Source organism: Ostrea edulis, chromosome 3, assembly GCF_947568905.1.
Source record: "Ostrea edulis chromosome 3, xbOstEdul1.1, whole genome shotgun sequence".
Taxonomy (NCBI): Eukaryota; Metazoa; Mollusca; class Bivalvia; order Ostreida; family Ostreidae; genus Ostrea; species Ostrea edulis.
Window position 1 is genome coordinate 79,516,622 of NC_079166.1, and position 23,522 is coordinate 79,540,143.

The 23,522-nt window shown below is 34.4% G+C and overlaps 2 protein-coding genes across 2 annotated transcripts in view; both read right to left on the bottom strand.

Annotated features, from left to right (window-relative positions):
- The window catches only part of LOC125676169 (probable serine/threonine-protein kinase pats1), a 225,785-nt gene that overhangs the window by 33,407 nt on the left and 168,856 nt on the right, over positions 1-23,522 (bottom strand). The window lies entirely within an intron of this gene.
- On the bottom strand, positions 3,448-17,808 carry LOC130052916 (uncharacterized). The gene is made up of 2 exons (XM_056159131.1): positions 17,492-17,808; positions 3,448-3,850 (listed from the first exon to the last, which is right to left on the bottom strand). Exons 1-2 carry the CDS (start codon positions 17,796-17,798, stop codon positions 3,585-3,587), a joined length of 573 nt encoding a protein of 190 aa, XP_056015106.1. The 5' UTR covers positions 17,799-17,808; the 3' UTR covers positions 3,448-3,584.

The following is a 23,522-nucleotide window of genomic DNA, read 5'->3' on the forward strand; positions in this document are numbered from 1 at the left end:
AACTTTGATCCCCTATTGTGGCCCAATCCAACCCCAGGGGCCCATGATTTGAACAAACTTGAATCTGCAGTATGTCAGAAAGTTTGCCTGTAAAAATCAGCTTTTCTGGCTCATTGGTTCTTGAGAAGAAGATTTTTCCTATATATTTGTATGTAAAACTGTTATCCCCTATTGTGGCCCCATCCAACCCCCGGGTCCCATGATTTGAACAAACTTGAATCTGCATTATGTCAGGAAGCTTTCATGTGTGTAAAACTTTGATCAGTCCTTGGGGCCCCATCTTATCCCCGGGAGCCATGATTTGAACAAAATTGAATCTGCACTATGTCAGAAAGTTTTCATGTAAAACTCAGCTTTTCTTGCTCAGTGGTTCTTGAGAAGGATATTTTAAAAGATTTTTCCTATATATTTGTATGTAAAACTTTGATCCCCTATTGTGGCCCTATCCAACCCCAGGGGCCCATGATTTGAACAAACTTGAATCTGCATTATGTCAGGAAGTTTTCATGTAAAAATAAGCTTTTCTGGCTTAGTGGTTCTTGAGAAGAAGATTTTTCAAGTTTTCCCTATATATTTGTATGTAAAACTTTAATCCCCCTTGTGGCCCCATCCTACCACCGGGGGCAATTGATTTGAACAAACTTGAATCTGCAATATGTCAGGAAGCTTTCAGGTAAATTTCAGCTCTTCTGGCCCAGTGGTTCTTGAGAAGAAGATTTTTAAATGACCCCACCCTATTTTTTGCATTTTTGTGATTATCTCCCCTTTGAAAGGGACATGACCCTTCATTTGAATAAACTTAAAAGCCCTTCACCCAAGGATGCTTTTGGCTATGTTTGGTTGAAATTGGCCCAGTGGTTCTGGAGAAGAAGTCGAAAATGTGAAAAGTTTAACAGACAGACGGACAGACAGACAGACGGACAGACAGACAGACGACGGACAAAAAGCGATCAGAAAAGCTCACTTGAGCTTTCAGCTCAGGTGAGCTAAAAATGTTTCAATAAGATGTGCTCTTTCCATATATGTCAATGTCAAATTCTAGGTGAAATAAATCAAGCAGTATACAACATTATGGGAATTCCTCTATTGGATTATTTTTATTTGATGCACCTTTCAAAACTATACCAAGATTACAAAAAGTCCAACATCCATTTACTAAATATGAAACATGGCTGTTATACCTTGAAAACAACAAGCGTGGACTTTCAATTGGACCTGTACTGTATTATGATCGATAATATGACAGTTACTAATCCTGTCTGCATGTAGGATATCTTGAATTGTGTGAATTATCTTGCTGACATTGAATTGTATTTCTAGTGATTTTCGATTTAATGTCATGTAGCAAACAAAATAATGTCGCATACCAGTATGTTGAGTAGGAATTTATGAGATTGATCACTCTTCATTATCTTCACCTTGCATCTTTTAGAAATTGTCTTTTAAAAAAGAAATGCCCATGTCGCTTTCTTGACCCAATGACCCTAATTTTGTGATGTTTTACATTTTCAGAATCTTTGTACAAAGGGGAATACTAGTGGTATAAAAATTATACGAGGCAAATTTATGGAGTAAAACGCTGGTAGAATTTTTAAAATGCGCATTATACATCAGATTATACTAATTGGTAAAGAAATTTTATTTTAAGAGCCTGTCAAAAAAAACAACACCAAAAATACATGCAATACTGTTTAAATCGTAGGTTACCACATTTTGATGACTTGGTGGGTAGGTAGACATCCAAAATAACAATTGAAAAATACTCCTCAAAAATTGCTATTTTCAACATGGCCGACATATGCAGCGTCATCTGTATTTTGCATATTTACATCAATATTATATGTAAAAATCCAGATAAAATTTAAAATCAAATATAATCTATTTCAGTAAAAAATTTAATTTACTTGTTTTCAAAAGTATTTCAAAGTTACAATAGACACTCTTCTACCAAAAACAGCAAAAATAGTAATCAAACATGAAACACATCAAAGGGCAGACAACTCCTAAAAATTACATATTGTCATTTTTTCAGAAATAAAGAAAAAGTACAAATTGGAAAGGTCAAATCTTCCAAGAGCAGGCTAGGAAATAATTTTCGTACTACTATCAAAATGGACTACTAAACATCATTAAAACATATGAAAGAGCTTGGCATTTAAAAATCAAATGAAATATCAGGAATTAGATCATGCTTGTTTTAAAAAAAAAATCTAGAAAAAGGTTATGTGTATATCTATATTTTTAAACCAAAATTAAATTTAAACATCATGAAATGAATTACATAACAACAGCAGACAATAGCCTTCCAACATTGATATAAGTCATAATCAAACATAGAACATATCAAAGGGCAGATAACTCTTAAAATATGGCATTTTGCCAATTTCTAAGATGAAGAAAAAGGTACATATTTGAAGGTTAAAATCTTTCAAGAGCAGGCTAGGAAATAATTTTTTACCCTTATGTCGGAATAGACTACTAAACGTCATTAAAGCATTTTATTGAGCCTGGCTTTCAAAAAGCAAATCAGATACTAGGGTTAAGATAATGCCTTTTTTGATAAAAAGTATTAAAAATGTTGTGTACATTTATGTTATTAAAAAAAAGCAAAGTTGTACATCATGAAATGAATTCAATAGTTACAACTGACAATACCTTCCAAAATGACATAAGCCATAATGCAAGGTGAAGATAACGAACAGTAATCAATCTCATAACTCCTATAAGCAATACAAAATAAATAGTTGGGCAAACAAGGACCCCTGGACACACCAGAGGTGGGATCAAACATACAATACATCAAAGGGTAGGCAATTCTTAAAACTTGGCAATGTGTCAATCTTTCAGAAATGTACATTGTATTGCTTATATGAGTTAGATTATTTATTGAAAGTAGATACTAACGGCAAACTAACAACTCAACTTTATGACACATAAGATCATTTTAGCATCTACATCGTTAACGTCCCATATTTATGTAGCAATATTCCATTATCACCTGCATATGGTCTGTGTATCACTCAGCTGATTCGACACGCAAGAGCTTGTTCTGCGTATAGTCAGTTTTTAAATCGAGGCAAGCTACTGACAAGCAAGTTGATGGTACAGGGGTTTCAACAGTCTCGATTGAAGTCAGCATTTCGCAAATTCTATGGTCGTTATAATGATCTAGTTCGTCAGTATAACCTATCACTGGGTCAAATGCTGTTTGACATGTTTCATACCGATGGTTAGGCCGTTCTTGGCACACTGATTTTGACTACGGATAACACCGTTTACCTGATCAGGATATAGGGCTTACGGCGGGTGTGACCGGTTGACAGGGGATGCCTACTCCTCCTAGGCACCTAATCCCACCTCTGGTGTATCCAGGGGTCCGTGTTTGCCCAACTATGTATTTTGTATTTATTATAGGAGTTATGAAATGTATCACTGTTCTTTATATTCACCTTTCATAAAGGAATTGAAAACCAGTATAACTTTTCCGATGGAGAAATCATAATTCGAATCAGATGCTTCCATGATGAAATATGAGGGCCCTATTCCATTTTAAAGTTATAACCAAGGTTAAAGTTTCGAACAGGCTAACAGAGAAACAGACAGAACAGACACAATACACTCCCGATCTTCCATGAATATATATTCATCCAGGTAACTTGAAATGTTAATTTTCTGTAATTCTGATTACCTTTGGATATAGGTGAATTCTCTCCGATCATAAACGATCCAATAAGACTGTTATAAATCCATCGATTTGAGACCTCTTGTCCCTGTATTGCTGTCTTTAGAAAACTGCACAAACGGACTTTTGTATCTTGACGTTCTTCAAATACACTATGTGGGATATTCACTGAAACGGAATACGTAATGTTAAATTTATAATTCAAGAAGAGAATGTTTTACATTATTAACAGCAATGGTTGGAAAAATTGAGAAAATATAATGCAGTCTAACAGATCAAGAGTACATCAATAGAACCGATAAAAATTAAAAATAAAGGTGATGAATGATAGTAAAGAATACAACATTAAGAGTAGAGCAAACGATAGCTGGGCATACCAGTGGTGACATCAGATGTCTATGATGAGCAATCATCCCCTATCAACCATGTTAACAACCACATGATTTTTTCAAAGGGAAATATTTTCAATTCTCATGTGTAACGAATCAAATTTTGATATATATCTCACCCTATTGTACTTAAACAATTAAAAATGTATAATAAATGAATGAAACTTTATAGCGATTAAAGCCTCCTCCAAGAGTCTGGCTCTAGGGTAATGCATGGGACATACGTACTCATTGAATGTGATCGTTTACTACTCCCCATGCCCCAGGCTTATTCGGATAAAGCCTGTGTAAACAAGTTCCCGGTGTGACCAGTTGCCCACTTAAAGTGATATTTTTCAAATGCAGTTGGCATTATCGTTAGACTTACTCTAATTAGGGTTTCATATAATAATTGTGTGACTGAAAGACATCCCTACCGATGAGAAATCGTGCACTCTAAGCCTTTAGATAAAGAGCGAATCGTTAGTTCTTTTCATTGTTAATCTACGGAGATTTCTTCTATAAAGTAATTCGTATTAACATTTTTTTTGAAATATCAAGACTGTAAGAGGATTAAAAATTGTTTAAATGTAATCTAAAAGTTCTAAAGACACCTTTATTCAACGTGAAATATTAAATGAAGTAAAGACAAGGAACGGTGATCAATTTCATACTTCTTATCAAGAATACAACATAAGCGTACGATAAACACGGACCTCTGGACACACCAGAGGTGAGAACAGGTGTCGTGGAGGAGTGTACATCCCTAATTGACCGATTGCAACTGACGTGAGCGCTATATCATGATCAGTTAACTAATGAATCCACAGTCAAAATCAGTATGAAAGCTGAAGATAACGAACAGTGGTAAATCTCAAAACTCCTTTAAGCAATGCAAAATAGTTATTTGGGCAAACACACGGACCCCTGAACACACAAGGGGTGGAATCAGGTGCCTAGGAGGAGTAAGAATCCCCTGTCAAACTGCAATAGAGGCCGTGAGCCCTATATCTTGATCAGGTAAACGGATTACACCTTAGTCAAAATCAGTGTGCCAAGAACGGTCTAACAACTGGTATGAAACACGTCAGACAGCATTTGCCCCAATAATAGGTTATATTGGCAAACTAGATCGTTATAACGACCATATAATTTACAAAATGCTGACTTTAAACGGGACTGTTGAAACCCCCGTACCATCAGCTTGTTTGTCAGTAGCTTGCCTCGATTTAAAAACTGACCATACGCAGAAAAAGCTTATGCATATCGAATCAGTTGAGAGATATAAACACCATGTGTAAGTGATAATGTAATATTGCTATATATATAACGTGTTATTAGTAACTTATTATTAACAATATTGCTGTATTCATGATTAACTACTTACTTTCATATTTCTTGTTTGTATTCACTTAGACCGGAAGTTGACTGCTTTGTGAACAAACATTTTTAAAATGCTGTTACATTACTTACCAAATATTTAATTGTACGCATAGTCAAATTATAGGATGTGTCCACGAGGTCTGGAAAGTATTGTTCAATTTATTAATAGACTCTTACTTATCTCAAATGTTTTTCTCGCAATATCAACTTTGAGGTCACTTTTCAATTTTATAATACGTACCGTGACGTCATAGTACTTCCGTGTATGTATCATTGCGTCACGTAGCTATAGGAAATAAACACGACTGAAGAAGAGCGGTAGCACGGTCGAAATACTTCTACGAAGTCTTTAGAGTGTTTTTTTTAATATTTTATACTTAGAAAAAAAGAGACTTCTTTCTATAATCCAAATAGAAAGAGTTGATATCACACAGTCAACATAATTCAATAAAAAAGCAGGAAAATATACAGTTCCAAAATATATTTAGATCACTAGCGCTTTCTGGATTTTAACATATATCCTCAGGTGAATACAAATTAATGATGAATACAAAGTTGTTTATCTTAGAGACGTCTATTGTGACGTCATGACGTCATGATAGTCTTTGCGAGGAGGGAATAGATACATGACGTCATAATACAAAAGTTCGGGAAAGGTGACTTGGACAAAATAAGCATGAACATTTACATGATAAAAGTTGATGAATTAAGAGGTTTAACAATCAGAATTTTTCATATATGCATTGATTAAAGTTTGTTTAGTTTAGGAGAAAACAGTTTAATGAAATAATTTTCTTTAGCAAGTCTCATGGACGTTGATTCTGTTTTAAGTTTATAAAATGGAAATACGCTGTAGTTGCCTCTAGCACAGGTGTCAAAGTGTTCGCTGCATGGGGTATTTCTTGTACTGGGATCGTTAATTTGTTGGCGATAGAGACGCATCCTGGCTGTTAGTTGTGTTCCGGTTTGTCCAATATATTCCTCGCCACTCCCGTTGCAAATAATGCAGTATAGTAAGTTTTTCGACTTGCATGACATGTTATCATTTAAAGTAAAATATTTTCCGCATTTAAAAGTAATAGAAGGTCCTGTTTTTAGGAAGGGACATGTACCACACCTTGAGTCACCACATGTAGAAACTGCGTATTTTTCAGGCGTTGAATTGAATTTGGCTTTTGTTAATAATTTTTTCAAGTTAGATGGTTGTCTTTGGCTCTGAAGTAGGTCGGATTTGGGAATAATTTTTTGAAGTTCTAAATCACGCTCGATAACTGTAAAATTCTTCTTAGCTTCCTGAAAGATATTTATATGTTTTGGGTTGTAAGTTGTCATAAATGGTATTAGGAAAGGATCGTGTTCCTTTTCTCTTGTTGTTCTAAGTGTATGCTGTGGAATTTTCTTTGCTTCATTTATGGCTGAAAGAATGAGTGTTTCCGGATAATTCTGCGCAGTAAGAAATATTTTCAATTCTGCCAGTCTTTGGTCTTTAGTATTTTCATCTTTAACAATAGTGCAAATCCTTCTGGCCAAATTGTACGGGATATTCCTTTTCGTGTGAAGGATGACATATGAAATTCAAATATTGGTGTGTGTCCGTTTTTTTGTAAAATATATCAGTTAGGATATTGGTTTCATATTTTATCACCTTCATGTCCAAAAAGGGAATCGAAGTATCACTGTATTCCATGGTAAACTGGATATTTGGATTGAGCGTATTCAACAAATTGTGAAACTTGATCAGGTCTTCTTCGGATTTTTCCCAAAATATAAAACAGTCATCTAGATATCTTTTCCATGAATTCCTCAGATTTTGTCCAAGCTCTTGACTCATTTCCTCATCGACTTTTCGATATAACATTTCTTCGAAATATCCCATTGCTAAAATGCTGTATGCAGGGGCCATTTTAGTTCCCATAGCTGTTCCTTTGATTTGTTTGTAGAATTCGCCATCAAAATGAAATGTGTTGTTTTCCAAAATGAATTTTATGGAATCTATAATAAATTCCATTGAGAAATTTCTTGGGATAAGTTCCGGGTGTTTTTCTATCCAAAAAGTTATAGCATCTATTCCAAAGTCATGTGGGATATTTGTATATAAACTCGTTACATCAAACATTACAAGTAAGGTATTCTGGTCTACAAATTCTGGGAGTTTGTTAAGAAAATCCATACTATCCCGAATGTAGCTAGGAACTTTTTGGCATAGATCCTTTAACAAAATATCTATAAAATTACTGAGTCTGTGTGTTGGACATGCAGGTCCAGACACAATTGGTCGTAGTTTTAGATCCATAGGTTCACTAGTAGTTATGTATGTTTGATTTTGTTCTTCAACAGCGGTCTTGATGTGGTTGCTTTTGTGTATTTTCGGTAGCCCATAGAAATGACTAGTTTTCATTTCAAAGTTCGTTAAATGGTCAATTTTTTTTTCTTTTAACAAGTGTCCGTGTTTTCGGCACATCTGTTTTAAATTCCTCAAAATATTTTTATCGGGATTTTCTGGTAGTTTTACACCACTTGTGGCATATGTAGTCGCACAGTAAGTTTGAAGTTTCTATTTCACAGCTGTTAGTATTTTTGTGAGGAGCAAAGATACGGGCTTCGTAGAGCACTTACTGGATCCAGCAATGTATCTTTGTTTGTAAGGGGTTTTATGTAGTTTAGAAATCCAGTATAGGTTCGGTAACTCATATTTATTCGACCCATGATTGGGATATTAACTATGTCTAAAACTCTAACATGGTTTTGAAGAATTTCATCTTTTGAATAGGGCCGTGGGTAGAGATTGACAATATGTATATGTATCCAGGGGCTCCTCAGCACCCACCTGCGCTTCTGTCTAAATACCGGCACAATATCAGATATTTCCCTAAGTACTTAAAATGTTCTTGTTCTGCAATAGCAAGCACATATTTTGTGAGACGTTTTGAATCCACTATTACAGTTGTTATAAAGACTGTTTGAGTTGGAAATAGATGGCATGGTTTGGAAGTAAGCTGAGAAATCATCGGTTGTTACTAAACGCAGAACGGAAAATGGAACGGAACGTAAAAAGTACTGTATGTATATAGTTAATATTTCAAGGTGGTCAAAATTTTGTAAAATCAAGAGATTTATTGTATGATGAATAAGGGCTGCTGGAATTACTCAGATAGCGGGAAGCTATCCTTATGTTCCACCCTTTGATATACTCAATAAGTAATACTTATGCATACGGTGTGTATATTTAAAATCATAATAACCTGTTATCTAAGCAAGCACTTGTGGGTATCGTTCCCTTTCCCCGGCTTTATCGTTTTCTGACACCCTTTCCCCAACCCAGTATGACAGTATGTTAGTTCATTTACAGAAAAAGATTAAAAATGAAGAAAAGTACGAAAACTCGAATCACCATTTAACCTTTCAAATTCAATTACTTTTTGTCTAGCTGTCACCTTCAGAAACTATTTTATAGGCCCATCCATTTAATGAGAATTTTTCAACCCATCCCCATCCCCACTCTGAAAACAACTTTGAAAAAATAAAATCATAATTCTAATTATTTCAGTGCAGTGATACCTTCTTTTTTTGTTCTTCAGTTGTTGGCTTTCCTCTCTTTTCTTTCTTGAGAAAACGTGATTTTCATTGGTTAACTTATAATAATGAAAGAGAAATTGATATAAGTACACATGCACTTGTTTTCCTACCTCAACAATTCAAATGATATGTATTTAATTATTTCCTCTTTTGTTTGGTTGGTTTTTCCAATCATCGAATACCTTACCTGTGATTTGTATGAAACGTATTATTACTGATCGCTTTTTATAAATATATTAACATTATCAACTGTTGACTGTAATCGAAATGAATATGTAATAGATATTTAACAGTATAATACAATTATTCATACTGATACGAAGAAAATAAAAACAGTGATGAAGTTGTTGTGTATTAAACGTTCGTTGAAAGTGTGTTTTTGGTATAAGAATTATATTGATATTTCTAAGCAATGATGTTTTCCTTGTTCCAGTAAATTGAGAAGAAATACGTTTATATAAAGAATTAATGATAATCACAATATTGTTTTGGAATCGATTGAATTTAGCATTCAAAATCATATAGATTGAGGTCTTGTTAGAATTGTGTAATTCTTCATCATCAAGTAACATATTGGCTAGTCGGAGAAAGGTCTCTATGGAAATTTCATTCTAATCTTTCCCCGGATTGGACATATTCATAGTAAAGAGTACCAGGAGCCCTCTGGATTACACACATCTACTACGCTACACTATTAGAGGACAGGATGCCTTAAGTATTGATTTGCTAGGTCATAAAAAGAAGAAACCATTGATGCATAATATAATATATAGCATATACAAATATTCACAGTGTACAGTGGATACGAAAATCTTCTCTTAGTCCTCGCCTAGGGTACCATGGCTAGCTGGATCAGATACGTTTATAATACAATAAAGTTTAGGCTTATTAAGAAATTGTTAGATAATAAGAAGCGTACTTGTACATGTTTTAAAAGTGATACTAGTAGATGAAAAGTAAAACAGTTTTTAGAAATACAAGGTAAATTATGTTGAGATGTAAGTGGGATTAACATAATAATTTCATTCGATATTTCTCTAGAATGTGAGATACATGTTTATTGAGATTATACACTTAAATTTGATTGAGATGGTGAGATATATTCCTGCGATTTCATCAGGCGCATGGGAATGCCTTTGGAATCATTTGAGAGCATTGGAATGCTATGAGGCATACATGTGATAATTTATCAAATGATTTAGAATTGTTTTTAATTACTTGGGAATATTCTTGAGATTATAAAGAAATACAATTAGGTTTGATTGAGATGATATGATGAGACAGATGTCTACGATTTTATCAGATGAATTAGAAGTCTTTTAGAATGATTTGGGAACATTTATAAGATTATTATTATTATTGCTGATACTATCGTTTCACTTATTGGATTTTGATGTCCCCTTGAACAGAATCTTCTGAGTGATATTTTGTGACAAACTATTCTTCTTCTTAATTGTCATTTAATGAAAATAGTGTCCTTTTCCTTACCAAAACGACTTTCCAATTTAGCCCAACATATCGTTTAAGCATAATATGTATATTATTGCAAAACGCGGACATTTCATTAACTTAACGTAGGTCGCAGGTTTGCTTACATCATCATTTATGGATACGCAAATCATACGTCTCAACGTCTTTTTACGTGTACATGGCTTATTGACTGAATACAAAGAACGTAATACTTTACAGATATCACATAAAGATGACGAACAATTATCATCAAATTAGAACATACTCCGTTTAATTTTTATTAAGTCTTCCTTTCGTTTCCGGTGCAAAATGTGGCTAGTAATATGTTTTATTATGGACCGGCACGAGCCGGCCCATTATATGATATAAGTTTGGAGAAGTCGCCTGCGTTTCTGCGGGACTAGTGTCTGTTACCACGGAAATGTTCTAGTAAAGAATGATGTATATTATTATATTTTTAAACAAAGATTTTTATCTTATATTTTTTTTTACCATGAAAAAAATAATTCATGGTATAACAGGTAAAAGTTTCGACTATAACTTTTAAATGGCATGACCTTTGCACAATACATTGAGGCAATCTATAATTAGAAGACAGAAAATCAACAATGTCTGACAAGCGGTGTGTGCTTTACAAGCCACGCCATCAAGCTGTACCAATACGGACTGCACGAGAATTGAACACGATTACAGTATATCAAACTGGAGCATTACATTGAGTATGGTAAAATTTGCCAAGAATTTCGTCAAATTGTAGGGTTTGGGGAAAGGGGGTGGGGGTTACAGCTGTTTTTAATGTTCATTTCTGTCCCAAGTTGTAATACAATACGAATCCCGAGAATTTTAGAAGTAACCTATAATAAACAAGAAACATCTGAAAAGAGGGGGTGGGGGAGGGGGAGGGGGGGGGGGGGGGGGTAGCCGGAGGAGTTCGTTTCACTTCTGAAAAATCTTATCTCGCAAAATTCCAAAATGAAGTCAAAGTTCTATTTCAATCCAAACGTTTTGGGGTAAGAGGGGTAGATCCTTTTTTTTCAATTCCTCCGTTAATTTTATTACATTTCCACAATAATTAACTACTACTATTTAAAAAAAACAACCTCATGAGCCAGCCTACATATCGTAAACATGTGGGGCTATTCTCCACCTCCATTCCCTAATGCAACGTAACTCAATATATACACGTGGAGCTGTTCAATGTATTAAACGTTGATTTAGATTGATTGTTGATTGATTGTATCTTGCTTAACGTCTCACTCGAGAATTTTTCACTGATATGGAGACGTCACCAAGACCAATGAGGGGCTTCAAATTTAGGCCTATGCTCGGCACTTACGGACATTGAGCAGTGAGGGTTCTTTAGCGTGACACGCCCCTTGTAACACGGGTCATCTGTTTTTAAGGTCATCTCCGAGGACCGGTGACATTCACACCTGATGCCGAGCGTTGGGCGATGGAACTGTCACTACCTGTTTTAACGACTTAGGTCTGTCGCGGCCGGGATTCGAACCCTGGCCTTCCGCATGCGGGGCGAACGGAGATAAAGAAATATTTTCAAAATATTGAATCACACATGAAAAAACAAAAACATAAAGCAGATTTTAACGGAAAGATTACATTAGATACATATTCAAGATATATGTATATGTAATTAACGTTGTTCAAACGCGAATCTAGAAAATTTTCAGAGGGGGGGGGGGAGGGGTGAACCTGAGGATTAAGTTTTTAATATCATGATATGTATTTTGTGCATTTTCTATTGTCTACATTATGTTTTATAGGTTAGCTACCAAATAAAAACACTCTTTAAAAAGAATTTAAAATGACAAAAGAATATACAAAGGGGTATGATCAAAAACCCAATGTCTGAAAAAAAAGCTAATTCACATAATTTTCATTAACAACCCACCACTTTCAAACTAAATTTGATGAATGTTGAAAATAATGAATAAGAGTGTGTGTAAATCGATGTCGGATGACACAAACTTACAGGAGTTTACCCCCACCCCTCCCCTAACTATTTAAATTTAGATTTCTATCCTACAATCAATATGATGCAGTAATAGTGTTTCCGGAAAAATATAAATAATATACTTTCTTTCTCTCACACTCTTTTCTTAAAACCATAATCAAAGGTGTGTGTGTGTGTGTGTTACAACACCAGTACTCCTCCTCTAGATTAACTAATGTAATGTACATGCATTTTTGCACATGTACATTCTGCATATCTAATTGTGTTTTGGTCGTCCAAAATATTGAAAATTAATAATGAAGAATTGATGATATGTTAAAGATATCTTGACCCTGATCTAAATAAGAACATATAAATACACTCAGTGACTTAAATTATTTAACAGTCACATCTTAGTTTTCATGAATTGAGGACCGCATCGTGTTGTACGTCCCCTGTATTCAGGAGGAAATAAATCGCGCTGCATTGTGAAAAATGTATTCTATTTAGATATCTTTTTATTCAAATATAAGAATTTTTACCACGTGACATTACGAAAACTGGCAAGATCAGAAATTTTAACGTGCAACGTCACGGAAAATAAATTATATTTAGTCGATACGAAGTATATCGATTGATCGGACAAACGTATCTTAGTATCTATTGATCGGACAAGCGTAAACTGTATATAGCGTGGACAGTCAAGATCGTAGCGGCTAGCCTAGGGGCTACGTATAGTGGCTGATTTGTACAATTTTACAATGTGTTGTCTTTTCGTTACTATGAGGTGAAAAGTAACTAATAATATCATTTTGTCGTCTTTTCTTTTTGGGTGGGGGGGGGGGGGCAAAAAGTTGCTGAGGAACAAAAATTGCTAAACATCGTTTTGTTGTCTCTTTGCCTCGAAATAACAAACAGAAGATGTAGTGTAAAATGGCAGAAATCAACCACCATACCTAACCCCTAGACTACCCGCTACGATCTTGAACACAGCCTGCTGTTGACTTTGATATTGCGAGTTAAATTCTTATACGACTACGTGCCTTATTGGGCTACTAATCAGGCGCGTATCCAGTGGCGGATTTAAGGGGGCGAAGCTGTCGCGCACCACCCACAAAGTTTCAAATTTAAGGTAAATCTTGGTATCAGGTTTAGAAAAATGTACTCAACGATAAAAAAGCAATAATTTCTTCCACTCCCGGAGAAATAAATGACCAAATCTTTTGATTTCTTGGATTACTTAATTGGGAGCTAGAACTTAATTTTTCCAAAAACCTTTAAAATTTACGTCATTTTACTAAATTCCCTTTATTAAAAATGATGGAAAATAGTACAAATGACTTAAATAGGAGACATATTCCAAACCCTATAAAATATGCTAAATCCAGGAGTTTCCGAGGGCCTGGACCCACAGCCTCATAAAGTGGCGCCCCCAGTAACCGCAATTCCTGGATCCGCCCCTGGTAGTTAGCCCTGTCTTGAAGTGCAATTTAAGCCCATACAGACGGGGGGTCTGGGGGCGTCCAGGGCACGATCCTGGTGGTGGTGGGGGGGGGGGGTTCAGGGGGGCAATCCCCCTCGGGAAAACCATGTTAGCAAATCAGGGCCCTCTAAAGCATTGAGAAAGCTTCTTTTTTAACAAAATATATCTAATAATTTACCACATTTTTTGTGGCTAAAGCATGATTTTAAGAATCACTGAAGAGACCCGACTTTCAAAAATGTATCCTATGCCCAATTTGAACATAACACGTCATGTGACGGCATAATGTAAATTAGATTACAGAATGTATCACAGACACTGGCGATGACCATCAATTTAGTTGGCATCATATAACCACATCTCAGAGTCTGTAAGTTTAGCTTTAATTTACATTAAGCCACCGTGTACGCCTTGCCTTTAAACTAATTAATTTGAAATGGTTGCAGTTTCACACAGTCTCCCTTCTCCTATCTTTCTCTCATTGACGCAACTTTTTCCATATTTTTAGTCACAAAATAATATGCAGCATGGACACGATTTAAGCTGAAAAATTTCAAATTTCATTTTTCCATTTTTAATGTTTAGAATGCTTAGCTAAGGTATTTCTAATGGTCAGCGAAAATTGCAATATCAGCTGTCGAAGTATATGGGAGATACAGAGCTCACAATTCATCCTTATGTAAACAAGGTTCGTACCATGATTTGTTCACATGTAGGTTAGATATACTAACAAACGTTTCGTTTAGATCAGATATTTTCTTTCAATTTTCAAGTTAATTATTAACAGAATTAAATAGTTTCTAGTGTTTGGCACATCTCATTTTGTTTTAAACATGCTATTTTCTATCAAGTAATCTATATGTAAACAGAAACATTCAACGAGCTTTGTGTACAGAACGAAAAAAAAAATTGTGAGTGCTGTATCTCGCTTGTAACTCAACGACTGATATTCAAATTATGGTTAAGCATTAGAAATATTTGAGTTAAACATTGTAAACAACAAAAATGGAAAAATAGAATTTGAAAATGTTCAGCTCAAATCGTGTCCATACCCCTTTAACGATTTTTTCCCACTTAATTCGTTCATCGCCGGATTTGATCAACATCTTCCTAAATTTTACCAGCCTACGGGGTTTGAATTTCTCGCAAAGGAATTCTTTGGAACACCTTTTCTGAAAATATTTAGTTGTTACATTTCCCAAATATTCCCGGCCCATACATTTGGTGCCTGCATCAATGTTTCTTGCCCTGTAGTGTTACTGTATAGAGTTTAGCAGCGGAAAACTTGAGGAGGCGATGTTGAGAATGATCAGGAGTTAATTATTCTTCAAAGCCCCGCCCCCCTGAAATTTGACGTGCATTTGGTGCACAGAGAGAGATAGAGACAGAGAGACACACACACAGAGAGAGAATTGATCATATTTACAAATGAATAAAGGAACGGCAAGTAAACAATAGGCCCTACATGTATTCTAGCAAAGTTGAACTTCCTTGAGTGTTTGAAATTCGCTGTAAAATTATCTAGACATGCAGGGCTGTCTGTTTGTAAAAGTTGTTAGCCGTGCCCAAAGAAAGACCTACTAGTCCTGAGAAAATAACTGCATTTTTAAAAATTACTTTTACATGTATTACTAGTACATGTATCTATCTTCTAATGTAGTACGATGGACCTAATTCTTTTCTAGTACATTATACTTTATTGAATTGCGGTAGAATATGCAGTAAAATGTATTAAATTGACGAGGTCTGTCCAATTTGTTACCGGTACAATAATGAATTTGATTCATCTAAATTTTATTTCGTGGATATTTCATCACGTCCCGTCGGACGTCTATACCAAGAAATTTATTCGCCCGTGGCAAAATGTATCGTCTCGGGCGGTCGGGCGCACCGGCGGTCGGGCGCATGGTTATTTAAAACCCTGCACCGGGCTCAAGACTCTAAATCTAAATAGGTCAAGAAAGTAAAGTTGCTCGAAAATTAGATAAAGTAGCAGACGTTTTAAGTGAATCTGCATAAAGTTAAAAATAATTATAGTTTTAAACCGCGTTGGTGTTTTCGAGGGGTTATTTGGCTTGGGAACATGAGCATTTCTATGTGTTTGTGAGAGTCTGTGTGTTTGTAAAATAAACATAGATATATTGTAAAATAGAAACAATTATGGTTGTATTAATGGTTAGATTATTCAGACATGATTAAACTATATGAAATAAAAAAAATAACCTTAGTGGTACACAAAAATAAAATTATTTATTATATTAGTTTATTCAATGTTACCGTGATAATGCGATCGCAAAAGAAGAAAATAAATTCAATTATTAGCCGCGCGACATGATTAAGATATTTAGCACAATAAATGTACACGTTTATATATACCGTATTAAGAAATTTTGCGATATATATTCTGTAAATAATTGATTATTTTGCCTATACATATTTGATTTCCCCTTCAAAACCAGAAGTCGGTTATGTTGTTTTGTATTATTTTTGAAGTGATGCATGAAAAGTTAATGAATAACGTTGTTGAATGACGTCACGAATATTTGCAACGTTATTTGTTAAAAACTGCTGCATTGATGGTTTTTATCAAACTTTGACATCTTTTTCTTTAAAAAACGAACTCGATTACCCTATGTTTTTTATAAATATTTTTCAAAATGTTTTTGTTTCGCGTTGATATCAATATTATCAATATGAACAGCACCAAATTCTAAGTGGTATTATGTAATGAATAGAGTTAATCACTATTATTTTGTATATAATTCAACGGAAAACAGTGTCGCTACTGTTAAAACAATGGCATCTTGAAGACGTAATTACTAAAAATATGTGCTGTTGAATGACAAACATTTTTTTTCACAAAGTAGTATATACATTGTCAAGGTACATCGGTCAAATTTTCAGGTGAGATTTTCGAGTGAGAAAAAAAGGTCGGTAAACCCGCGACCTACGTTAACAGTATCATGAGTTATTCTTACAATAGAGGATCGAACAACGATATAAATTGGTATGAAATGTTTTCATTCTTCCATTACATTAAACATATTTCATAAGGAAATCCCCATCTTATATATTAGAATAGGATGCATTCATCCTTTCTTAGAAAAGTGTTCTAATATTTCATTCCCTCCATTACTTAGCAATTGTAGCAAATTTTTGAAAATTTTGTTTTGATATGCTAGTAGTGCTATTATTACTTGTATATCCATACAACATCATTGTAAATCATGTCTATCACTGAGCAATATAAATTGAACAGAATACACAGTGAATGTAAATATTCAGACTTTAAGATGTCCTCAGGCATATGGAAGGTCAACACTGAGAATCATCGTATATATTACTTGCAACTTTCAAAGACTTGCATATTTCCGAAATGATTTGGAAATATTCTTTCAATCCTTTCGCGTTGACAATCCATGAATCGGATATAATTTGATCAATGTAAAACAATTTTAGATCAGTGATACGGAAGTAAGATAATGCGATTAACAATAAAACAAGATACATGTGCAATGCACCATCAATGATTGGAAATAATTAGTATTAAATTGTAGCAAAAACCCAAGTAAACTTACGTCTTTCAGACACTGTATCTCTGTCCTCTTCCTTCTCCACCATGACGTGTCGTATTACGTCTATCCCCAGTTGTGTGATAAGCAACTCATTCATCCTCTCCGGTATATACATGCATTTCTCCCCTTCATCTGGATGATACCACCACGTACGGACATATTCCAATAACGAGTTCACAGACGACAGATTGATGTAGTTCTTATAGTCCTCCTCAGTCTTCAGACAATTCAGAACAAAGTAACCCATCACCTGATGGCGGACATCATCCGATACAAACCCCACAGTCCCACTACTACCATCTCCATTCATTGTTAACACCTTGTCGTTGTACACCAGATCTTTAATCAACTCGCCAGATTGGGTTGTACATATATCATGGTTTGATTCTCTCAAAGAAGGAAATGTTCCTTGAATTTCCCTGAGTTCCTCCTCCCATAAGGCATTTACACTGATGGTATAGTTCTTGGACATCAAAATGGAAACTAGTATGCTCCATTTTTTGTTGTCGGATACCAATTCTGCAAATCATAATATACATATAAAGTATTTTTGATATATTGGCGATATAGTAAATGGATTAAACATTCATGTATATCTAATCAGAACAATGATTTATTCGTCTCTCTAAACTACGGAGATTTGATATAATGGTGCACAACTTCACTAATTGAATAAGTTGATATGACACATTTAAAACTTACCTATCTCAAATCTTCGCAGGATTGTATATGCTGATATAAATCGTACAGTTTCCTCGTATGATAGTCCATCTGCCCACACTATAGGCTCTATGTTCTTCATCCTGCACCACTCTTGTATGAATGTCTTAAACTCATTAACATCGAGGTCCGCATTGAACGCTCCAAGGTCAAAGTCTATGTAAAATGAAGGACAATATTATATAGTAATTCACTGTACATTACAAATATTGATATACAATTCCATCTTTGTACGATCACGTTATCACAAATACGCATGTACAAAAATGTACGTTAAATTAATGATATATACAATGATAGGAACCAGTATTTGCAACACATAAACCACTTATCTTTGGTAAGGAAGTCAAAGGACTAAAATATTAACAATAATAGTACTTAATTTTATACCTGTTATTAATGTAATGAAAGCGAGAGTGCTACGTATTGTGATACCTACAATTTCTTCTGAATTAGCAGGTGATCGTAACGTCTCATTTGTTTATTCATATTTCTCATGTGCAATTCATCAAGCAAAAACATCTTATTTCTATTTGTATTCTGATTCAAGAAAAGATATATTTCAAAACGGGACACGACACGTACAATGAATACTAATATAAATATATGGATTATCCATAATGCATTTGATAAGTGTCATACATGCGTTTTAATGTTTCAATGCCCAAGCAATTGTTTCATAAACTCAGTTGGAATTCCTTTCGTGACTACAGATATGAAATATTCTTATCCAAATTCCGGAACAGCGAAAAAAAAATATCGAGGAGATGAAAAAGTGAAGATCTCTCTTTGTCTTTGTCTTTGTCTCTCTCTGTCGTTCTCTCTCTCTCTCTCTCTCTCTCTCTCTCTCTCTCTCTCTCTCTCATTTAAAACTATGCGGGTAAACTTGCACACTCATGCTGCATGTTGTTTTATTCGTTGGAGAGCATATGCTGTCATATCATTTGTCTTTGAATCAGTATAATGAATGGAATTAGTCCTATTCCACATAACACCCGATAGCTAAAAGTGTATATGATTTTAAGATAGATGCAAGGTGAAGATAACGAACAGTGATCAATCAATGTTCATTAATTTAATTTCTAGCTTCCTTTGATATATGTGTAGCCATACATATGATAACAGTTGGGATTTAACTCATTTTGAAAAATACTTCCACCCCCAGACACTGTTTCAAAATATTCATAACGAAGCACTTTACATTCAATAATCTTAATATATGGTAAAACCCTGATAAATTACATTAGTCTAATAACCAAAGCTAAATGAAATTGATAGTAAATGAATTTTCGTTACATAGATAAACACGATATCCAGGTCTTTAGCAAATTCCGTAGTAAAACTGGAGGAGATAAATCACATTTGTTTACGATAAAAACTTATGCATTTTTGTCGACATATTTTACATTTTCAGTGATACACATGTAGGTAGGCGATATTCAGTCCACAATGAGAACGTGTTTTACCCAAGATACCGGCTTCTGACATGTTATTTTGTATGCTTATGAAATATTGCAATGCCATCACCATTTTTTTCTTTTAAGCAATGTGTAGTAATAATCATTAGAAATACAAATATGTCCAAAACACTATAACATATACACCTTTCTCTGTCATAATGTAAAATTATACGGTACAAATTTTGATGCAGCAGATGCGCATTTTGACAAATGTATCTTCAGTGATGCTCAACCGAAATGTTTGAAATCCGAAATAACAATGACGTTTTAGAGCTATTATAGGGAAAACAGTGTGCCAAAAAAGTGGAGTCAAATTCCTCGAAGGATAAGAGCTATGCATGAGGGAGATAATCCTTAATTTTGAAATGAATTTCTAAATTTTATAACAACAATTACATATACATCCGTATTTTCAAGCTAGTAACAAAGTACTTAGCTACTGGGCTGTAGAGACCCTCGTAGACTAGCAGTCCACCAGCAGAGGCCTCGACCCAGGGGTCATAATGTAAAACTTATACGGTACCAAAGTAGCTGCACAGCGCCTCGCCCCCTAGTTTAACTCCACTCTGATTTCTTTAGAGAAATACGTTGCACGTGAACATTTCTGACATTGGAAGTTTTCGTAAAGTCACGTGGTAAGAACTTTTATATTTGAATAAAAAGACTTCTAAACGGGATATATTTTTTATACCGCGTAAGTTATTTCCCTGGCCAGCTAAAGAATTTTCCGCAATCTTTGAAAAAATAATGTAAATGCAAAATAATTTAGTCATTGGTTATATTTATGTGTCCAATGTGTGATTCTTTCGCAGGCAGTGTTGGGTTAGGATGTAATACCGAGCGAAGCTCGGACGGGCCGAAGGCCCGTCCGCGAAGCAAGGCTCTAAAGGTAACACGTATGTAAAAGAAAAAAGTTAAAATCAGCAAAAGAAAAAGAGATAATCTCTATATACGTTCACCGAAATTTTCGTGATCCATATGGGCGCCGCCATTTATTTTTTCATTACCTGCTTCAACAGTTATTCGTGTTTTATTTTGAATGCCAATAATAGAAGACTCTGACGTGCAATTCGTAATTTAAACACCCAATTTGTTCAAAGTGAATAGTATAAGTATCATTGTACCAGGTTTTAGCAAATAAATACATATAAAACCGTAATACGACTAAATAGATAAACGAGTTCATGAGTTTCTTTGAATAAGAATATACGATAAAATTACGGTTACTTTTTTACCAATTTGAATTTATTGGTTGATTTTGTTTAGTTTTAACGGCCTTTTTCATTGCATACGGAATGTATTATTATTGTTTATAATTGTTTCCTTTGAAAAAAGAGAAAAAAGTCGAGGCTAAATGTGACGTCAAAATGCACAGTTTACGTCGCCTTGCGTTTTATTTCCCGCGTTCAATGAATAGGCGGATCCTGTAAAACTGTTGTCTCCATATAAACCCCTTTAATATTGAGATGTTACTGGGTGTTTAGCGGAAGGAAAATGTCATTCAAAATATATATTTTTAAATGAATCAAAATCTACCGTACTTAACGGAATTATGATTACCATTTGGGACACTCCAATGACCATTACACGCTTCGTGTATATATATATATATATATATATATATATATATATATATATATATATATGTGTATATATATATATATATATATATATATATATATATAACATACTATTAGAATACAAGGAGTGGGGGGGACCCTTCCTTTTTCTCACATTTTTTTGTGTTAATCTTTTTTTTTTTGCTATCAAATATATCACACATAAAAATACATACATGCTATCTGATACTTATAGAAAAAATAAATGTAGTGTAACAGATATGTAGATTCTAGCAACTACAGCTCATGTACAAATAATTTTATTTCTTGAAAGTACTTATGAAGAAGAGTTCAAATATTCAACAACTTTGCTGATGATTTTCTGAGACTTTTTAATTCTGGGTTTCTTTGAACCAATCACAAACTACCCAAAAACAGTGTGAATCCCAATGTGAGGGTCACGCCTATATATGATTTTTAACTTGTTTTGGCTTAGATTGCAAGCTATGAGCCTTTTAGAAATCAGTGTAGATATCACATTGATTTGTACCATTAGAGCTAGTGAGCACTTGACATTATAATAATTTATGGTCAATATATCTAAAGATTCACATTTGAATGCTAAATTTGACTCATACAGTTCTCGTAAACTACACACATCCGACAAAGGATTTATAACCGGAACTTTCTAGTCGGTGTTTAAAATTTAAAACCGGATACGTAAAAGTACGGCCTTTCCTTAAGATCAGGATCAAGATATCTTTAGTATATCATCAATTCGTCATTATTAATGTTCATCAATATTTTGAAGTTTGGACAACCAAAACAAGATTAGATATGCATATATTACATCTGCAACCAACGCATGTAAACTATATGTGAATTTAATTTTTTGTTAGACATTGAACTTTTGATTACATACGCCCTCTAGCAATCAACATTGTAAATTCGTTTGTCATCTTAAATTCGTTTTTAAAGAATGTTTTTATTTGGTAGCTACATGTAACCTATAAAACAAAATGCAAACGATAACAAATACAAAATACATATCATGATATCAACAACCTAATCCTCTGTTTCAGCTCTCTCCCCAGAAATTTGTCTAGATCAGCGCCTGGACAATGTTAATTACATGTAAATGTATATTACAACCGTATCGAATGTAATATTTCCGTTGGAATATGGGGTGTTTTTTTCGAGAGGGGGGGGGGGGTCATGTGCAATTCAATATTTCAAAAACATGTTGTTGTTTTTTTTTAAAAATTAGATCAAGTTTTAAAGCATTGAATAGTTCGACCTACAATTAGTTACGTAGTATTAAGGAATGTGGGACATTTCGAGCCAAGGTACGTTTCCATAGAGGACGTTTCGACCTCGGACGTAATATCTCTCTCTCTCTCTCTATCTCTCTCTCTCTCTCTCTCTCTCTCTCTCTCTCTCTCTCTCTCTCTCTCTCTCTCCATGTATGTATGTGTATATAATTTATTTTGTTTGATGTGTATTGATGAATTGATTTTGGAATGTCAGTGTTATGTATTTATGATGTTAAATAAATATGTTTCAATGTTTGCCACTTGCGTTGTTAGTTATGGAGATTTTGATTTACATAATGATTTTTGTAAAGTTTGAAAACAATTTCTTATTTCTTCATTGGAATTCATTATTATAATAATTAATTGTCGCTGTGAATACAAAGAGCAGCGAGCGGGAGAACTGTGATTAAACGTGACAAAATTGGCGCTAATTGGTGGACATGAAAGCGAAGCCTTTGAAAAATAATTAAGAGGCAGTGTTTGGCGTGGAGACGATAATGATGAGACTAATGTATACCCATCCAAATACATATGAAAGTCACTCCAAACAACCTTTGTTACACTCTTACAAGTTAAGAGTTGTTGACGATTCAAGATAGCTGGTAAGTTGAATTCATATTATTCTACTAAACGCTGATTTTCACATAAGCGTAAGATTGCCTCATTAAAAATAGGCTAAAACCGTCAAACAAAAAGAAACACAATTGGTCATCGAAACGTGTGAGGTCGAAATGTCTTTGTGGTAGAAACGTCCTGGTTATATAAAAAAAAAAGTGGGACGCTTCTACCAAAAAAAGGGTCGAAACGTCTAAGGTCGAAATGTCTTTGAGGTCGAAACGTCCCCTTACCGTATTAAGGGGTGGAGGTGGGGACTAGCCTCACAATTTTTTTTAGGACATCGTTCTTTTCCCCCTATTATTGTAGCAGGCCAAGTTTGCCATTTTAAAGTTTGATTTATAGGCTGGTTCCTGACCTTTTTAAA